Here is a 6,783-nt window from a genome sequence, read left to right on the forward strand (position 1 = left end):
CCCCGGGGGATATGATTTGAACAAATTGAATCTGCATTATGTCAGTATGCTTTCTTATAAACTTGAACTTTTCTGGCCCAGTGGTTCTTGTGATTGTGTATTGTTTATCGTCCCTGTCGAGAATCTTTCACTCATATGGAGACGTCATCATTGCCGGAGAAAGGCTGCAAAATTTAGTCTAATGCTCGGCGCTTACGGCCTTCGCGCAAGGACGGATCTTTATCGTGCCACATCTGCTGTGACACGGGACCTCGGGTTTTTGTGGTCTCATCCGAAGGACCACCCCCATTTAGTCGCCTCTTTTGACAAGGACGTGGTACTGAGGACCTATTCTAACCTGGTTCTTGAGAAGAAGATTTTTAAAGATTTTCCCTAGTATATATTTGCATGTAAAACTTGAATCTGCATGATGTCAGGAAGCTTTCATGTAAATTTGAACTTTTCTGGCTCAGTGGTTCTTGAGAAGATTTTAAAATGACCGTACCTTTATTTTTGCATTTTTGTGATTATCTCCCCTTTGAAGGGGGCGTGGCCCTTCCTTTGAACAATCGTGCATCCCCTTTACCCATGGATGATGTGTATTAAGTTCGATTGAATTTTGCCCAGTAAGATCAAAATGTGAAAAATTTACAGACAGACGGGCGACGAACAACGGGTGATCAGAATAGCTCACCTGAACTTTCAGCTCAGGCCTGGATTTCTCGAAAGAAACTTAAGTCGAAACTTGGACTTAAGTCAGATTTTTCTCAACTTCTCAATGCTCAAATAAGAGAAAACTCAAACTTCAGTTTAAGGTGTTTTTTTCGAGAAATTCAGGCCAGGTGAGCTAAAATTGTACGTGTAAATGGATTGAAGCGTCATCTACACATTTATATACGAATTCTTATACCATAATGTCCTTTATAAGTAACACCATTGTCTGTGTGTTTGTCGGGTGACCCGTATTGTACTACACAAGGTAAGTTTCTATACATGTGTGTATACAGTAACAAGTCCATGCATATATGAGTACTATAATACATATTATTGACTTAGATTTTCCGTTATCAGTGACCGATTTAAAACTTGCGCACAGTTGCAGGATAATGCTGGATGATATATATTAATCAATGAAGACTGCTGAAATGGATAAATTATATTGTGTTTCATTGCTAGTATATTTAGCAGTCGTTACACCACCGTGTTTTTCTCAGATATGCTGTACCCCTGATGTATGGATCGCTGATATGTTTCTGGATTATGGAATAGTGTTTATTGATAGCAACAAAGGGGTGCCGAGTACAGCATATTCCTATATCAATGGGACAATAAAGGCTACATACGATTATCCAAACCAACGTAGCTACCTCAAACTGCAGGGGGCGGAGGTATCGCCTCTAATTCCGGGTCCCGGCGTTCCATATGATACCACCATTATCAGCGACTACAAGAATGTAAGCTATGGTTAGTTTTCATTTGTTTCTAATGAATTTTATTGTATGAAAATATTTATGAATTACATAATGGATATATGTTGCAGGGAATACAATACACCATCGGAGCAGATGGCAGTTGTCAAAAGGACAAAGTTGATAATATGACAAAACAATGCATACCAGGTAATACAATATTTATACATTTATATATATGTGTGTGCGTGTGTGCGTGCGTGTGTGATTTAAATTGTGGATAAATAACATTACAAGCTATATAATTTAGAGGTAATTAACGTGGAAATCTTCATACTTTTTCAGAGGATGCCGAATTGGTAAGCACGGGCTCGCTGGCGATGGAATGGAATAAAGTTGAGAATTACAAATTTGCAATCAATGATGATTCAACGTCTGTTGATGCCACGGTCAGCAGGAATTTACCTTCATGTAAGATACATTGACCTGTTTATTTCAAATATATATTATATTTTATTATATCATGCATCTTAGGTAATGGAGTCTCTAGAGGAAGAAAAACCACGTGTTACATTTTTGTTAGGGTGCATGATAGATAGTAACGATGATTTGGACTTTGTTTGAAGCAAACTAATTATTCAATGAAAAAGACCCTACCTACATATACAATGTACATGTGTGTAATTGAGATGAAAACTGATTAGTCAGCTAATTCTTTTTGTATATATATACTCGATTACATTTGAAAATGCAGATGAATAAGAATATAAAAGTAAAAGTCAGTGATCCATTGTTTAATTTGATGTGTAGAGTTTCAACTCCCAATTTTGTGCAATTGGTACACATATATCGAAGGCAAACACATTGGAAATTTAAATATAAATATTATGCTTTTTAATTTACCCAGTCAACCTGCATGTTTTTAATTCTTACAAAAATGCATGCCCAATGTACATTTCAGCGTCCTGTAACCCGGTGCATGTTGTATATTTCGTGGGTAGCGCCGAGCGTGGCAGCGGAACAATGATTAATCTGGATGTCCTGAATGTCGTACCTTATAACATTGACCCGTCCGTGTTCGATGTTCCCCCGCAGTGTAGAAACGCCAGATTTAAGGTCAGGTTTCTGTTCAGCATTCAGTTCATGCCAATCTCTGTAGGCGATTTCTTCATAATTCACTTTGTATTGCCAACACGTTGCTAATTGCAGATTGATTGAACATCATTAGATGACTGTACATTCTATAGTCTCTGATAGACAGTAGCTGAAGTCATAGGTGTAATTCTGTATACCACGTTTCAACATTCATTACTTATTAATTGTATAGAAATTAGGGATGGGAAAAGAATTTGACAGAGAAATGAAACTCATTTCCGTAAAAGAAAATAATAAAAATTACTTTTTTAAATATTATTTTTTCCAGATGGAAAGCGATGACAATAAAGGATTGCAGCGAATTCTGAGAATGGGCATTTTCATTTGACTTGAGTCAATAAAAATATGTAATTTGGTTGTAAATATGTGTACATCATCTTTAACAGGAAGACTGTAGCAGTCTTAGGGAATTAGGTAACAATTATGTTAAAACTTCCAGCTGTAGACATGTACGTTTGGTTCATTTAGAAATTTAGTAAACAGAATCGAGTCAAATCTTCAGTAATTCTGAAACTAATTTACAACAGATACATGTACCATGTCTACAAGGGCATAAAAATTGTACAACCATTAATATTTGGGAATTTAAAGGTGATTTCTTAAAGCTGTATGGTCCGAATTACAATATTTTTTCCCCATCTCGTAAAAACGCTATTAAATCATCGCACGTATGTAGTTATGAGGCTGTACGACATATCATAAATTATTTCAGCTGTTTTAACCCAAATTATTTGAGTTTAAATCGATGTTTACAAATAACAGCTTCACTGCCATTTCAAGAGACAGTCACGTGACCAGTTCAAACTTTCAGATCATCGGTGGTCATATCTGTGTAAAGCTGTGTATTTTGTTATAACAGTACCGTACCATAAGTTTAATAGAAATAAAAATATCAAATACCTCTTAGTAATTTGTTGTTTTACGCTCTTTCAGCCTTAAAACTAGACAGTTGCGTATGAGTTAATACATTATGTTGGGATTCCCCTGACGCGCGTGGGTCTATTTATAGACGTCTATTATGGGATTATTTATATATGTACCCACTGTATTTACTTTCTAAATAATATTCGCACTGTTTTCTTTTACATGCAGATGGTTTCAAGCATGTAATTAAGGGAAAGTTAATAACTTTATAAAGTAATTAATCTGCTTTAAAGTAATTATGTACAAAAATAATACATGAACATCGGGTCATACAGCTTTAACTTAATTGATATGAACTCTTTACATCCTTTGGTGTATACCTTAACAAAAGATTTTGTGAAAACCCAACATGATTAAGTTTAACGAGTTAATCTGTGTGTTGCATCTCTTTAAATGACTTTCTCTCTTCTTTTCAAACTCTTATCTCTAACCTGTTTCTTTCTTTTCTTCTATAAATAAAACTCCCAAAACTTTCATATATATATATATATATATATTCCTTAATATTAATTGTGAATCATTTATATAACTGAAATTAATCCATTATGTGTATATTTGTGTATATGTATTTATGTCTGTATGTACATGTATGTATATGTATGCGTATATATGTATGTGCATGCTATTGTAAAAATATTATGAATATGAAGGTTAACAAAAAATATTTTTTTAAAAAGTTTAACGAGTTAATGAATGAAAACAATGTGGTATCTTTGAAATCACTGGCAAAGTTTGTTAAAATAATTCTAGTGCTGCCTGCTCTTCCAGAACTAATTTACTTACACCTGACTGTTTATTAATTTTTCAATATCTACTTTTATTTTTTGTGATCCTTACTTATAATCATAGGTTATCAAAATATATAGATAGTATATTAAAGTAGACATTAATGGCAAACTGACAACTCAACTGTATGACAAACGGGATGATTTCAGCTTCTCCATCGTCAACTTTCCATATTTATGTAGCAATATTCCATTATCACCTGCATATGGTGTTTATATCTCTCAATTGATTCGATACGCAAGAGCTTAACAGTCTCGATTGAAGTCATCATTTCGCAAATTCTACGGTCGTTATAACGATCTAGTTCGTCAATACAACATATCATTGGGTCAAATGCTGTCTGACGTGTTTCATACCGATTGTTAGGCTGTTCTTGGCACACTGATTTTGACTACGGATAACTCCGTTTTCCTGATCAGGATATAGGGCTCACGGCGGGTGTGACCGGTCGACAGGGGATGCTTACTTCTCCTAGGCACCTGATCCCATCTTTTGGTGTGTCTAGGGGGTCCGTGTTTGCCCAAGTATCTGTTTCGTATTGCTTATAGGAGTTCTGAGATTGATCACTGTTCGTTATCTTCACCTTTCATGTATACATGTGTTTGTACCTCATGTACCAGTGATCTGGTTTTTAGTGAGTAAATAAATGGAATGGAATTTCTTCGTATCATCAATGAGCGAAATTCATCAAAAGATTCTTTTCCGAAAAAATAATTTTAGCGTCCAAATGAATTTGCGAAGGTGTTAGACCTAAAAGTTTACAGCAAAGACTTTGCAATTGAAAAATCAACACAATAGGTTAGTTGTTTTAAATTTACGGTCTGGTGACATAACTTTCTGATTGTATCCCCTGCCAAAATAATTAAATGCCTAGTATCTGGGGTGAAATATACATAATTCCATTATCTTTCATGTTATTTTATTATTCTCCGTCATACAACATACTAATGATTACTGCTTATTCGTCCCGTGGGGATCTGGGTTAGAATAGGTCCTCAGTACACCTTGCTTGTCGTAAAAGGCGATTAAATGGAGCGGTCCTTCGGATGTGACCGCAAAAACCGAGGTCCAGTGACACAGCAGGTGTGGCACGATAAAGATCCCTCCCTGCTCAATGCCAAAAACGCCGAGCACAGGCCTAAATTTTGCAGCCCTTCACCGGCCATGGTGACGTCTCCATATGAGTGAAATATTCTCGAGAGGGACGTTAAACCAATCATTCTATTGAATAAAATATCGAAATTTTAAAGAAGAACAAGAAGTACTGTGAGAAATGCTCATCAAAAAATACCCCACGCATACCCCAATCTCCCAAAGGGTGTTGTTAGTAGGTGTAAATTACCTCTTTCCTTAGTGTAGAAAAGAAACCATGGGTAGTCTTTATCTATGAGTGCGCTTGACCTTTGAACCCCAAATTCGATAAGGAACATCTTCGTCCCATGGGTAGTCCATATGTATGATATGCTGACGGTAGGTGGAAAGGATAATGCTTTTAGAGCCCAGAATCCATTGCGTCTACAGACGGATGGACGGACAACCGGATTCCAGTATACCCACCGTAACAAAGTATATATTTGCTAAAGTTCGTAGACGTAAACGCAGGATTTACGACTGACTAAAGATTAACCACCTGTTGATAAAGAGAGGCTTTATCATTTAAGAATGAATAACACACCTGGGGAGCCTGCTATGAATGGACAGTGGGGGATATTTACAATAATAACTGGAAATTAAAAACTCTCAAATTTACCTTATTAAGTTACAAAATGTAGTTTTAGATGAAAGTAGTCTGAAAAAATCAAAACTCCTGGATTCTAACCCACGATCTACAGATCAGCACTTTACAGGTTAACCTACTGAACTACCCAGCTAAGCAATACAAATATTGCTGATACGTGTATTCATGTTTCAAAAGGAATTCAGTCATTATGACGATGTGTCATTTCCTCTTTAAACACAAACATGTGACAAAAATTCTTTAAAAGAAAATTTAAAAAAAACCCAGTACTTATCTAAAAATAATCAAGAGCAAAGGGTAGAGGAAATAATTGAATTAATCATCAGCATTCCTGTACTTCCGAGATTTGATTAAGACTCCTGAGTAAGAATGTGTACAGTTGTTTTGAGACTTGTTATCAACGTAGGTAAATAAATAATGACAACGCTATCTACCTTGTGAAATAACTGGACAGGCAAGAGAAGGGTGCTTGCTGGATTTTAATACATGTCATTTCTACTATGGAAATTGGGTTATCCTGTTCATCAAAATTGGAAGCAGAGGAAATTTCATTCGCAGAACAAAATCTTCATAGTTCCACATTTTTTTTTTCAGACGTGAAAGAAATATTACAATATCATATGCCAACTGTCACTTTTTAATTTTCATCTGGTTGTATAAATGTTCACACTTTTTGTATTTACAAAATGAATATATTTTTCCTTGTGAAAGGATGCGAAATCATTTGTATTTTATTATAAACCTATATATTTTGATATCGTTTAGGCACTGGAATTTAAAATATCTATCATC

The 6,783-nt window shown here is 35.4% G+C and overlaps 1 protein-coding gene across 1 annotated transcript; it reads left to right on the top strand.

Moving 5' to 3' along the window:
- The first annotated feature begins 919 nt into the window (after positions 1-919).
- Positions 920-4,152, top strand: LOC125671432 (ependymin-related protein 1-like). The gene is made up of 5 exons (XM_048907174.2): positions 920-1,433; positions 1,520-1,598; positions 1,734-1,859; positions 2,350-2,504; positions 2,812-4,152. The coding sequence occupies exons 1-5, from the start codon at positions 1,110-1,112 to the stop codon at positions 2,869-2,871; spliced, it is 744 nt and encodes a 247-aa protein (XP_048763131.2). The 5' UTR covers positions 920-1,109; the 3' UTR covers positions 2,872-4,152.
- Positions 4,153-6,783: the final 2,631 nt, after the last annotated feature.

Source organism: Ostrea edulis, chromosome 4, assembly GCF_947568905.1.
Source record: "Ostrea edulis chromosome 4, xbOstEdul1.1, whole genome shotgun sequence".
NCBI classification, from domain to species: Eukaryota; Metazoa; Mollusca; class Bivalvia; order Ostreida; family Ostreidae; genus Ostrea; species Ostrea edulis.

What these genes read in the sequence shown, in the direction of transcription:
- LOC125671432 (XM_048907174.2), top strand. Translation starts at nt 1,110, where the DNA reads ATGAAGACTGCTGAAATGGATAAATTATATTGTGTTTCATTGCTAGTA. An exon ending in TTATCAGCGACTACAAGAAT is followed by an intron (nt 1,434 to 1,519) that starts GTAAGCTATGGT and finishes TATATGTTGCAG; the next exon opens with GGAATACAATACACCATCGG. An exon ending in GACAAAACAATGCATACCAG is followed by an intron (nt 1,599 to 1,733) that starts GTAATACAATAT and finishes ATACTTTTTCAG; the next exon opens with AGGATGCCGAATTGGTAAGC.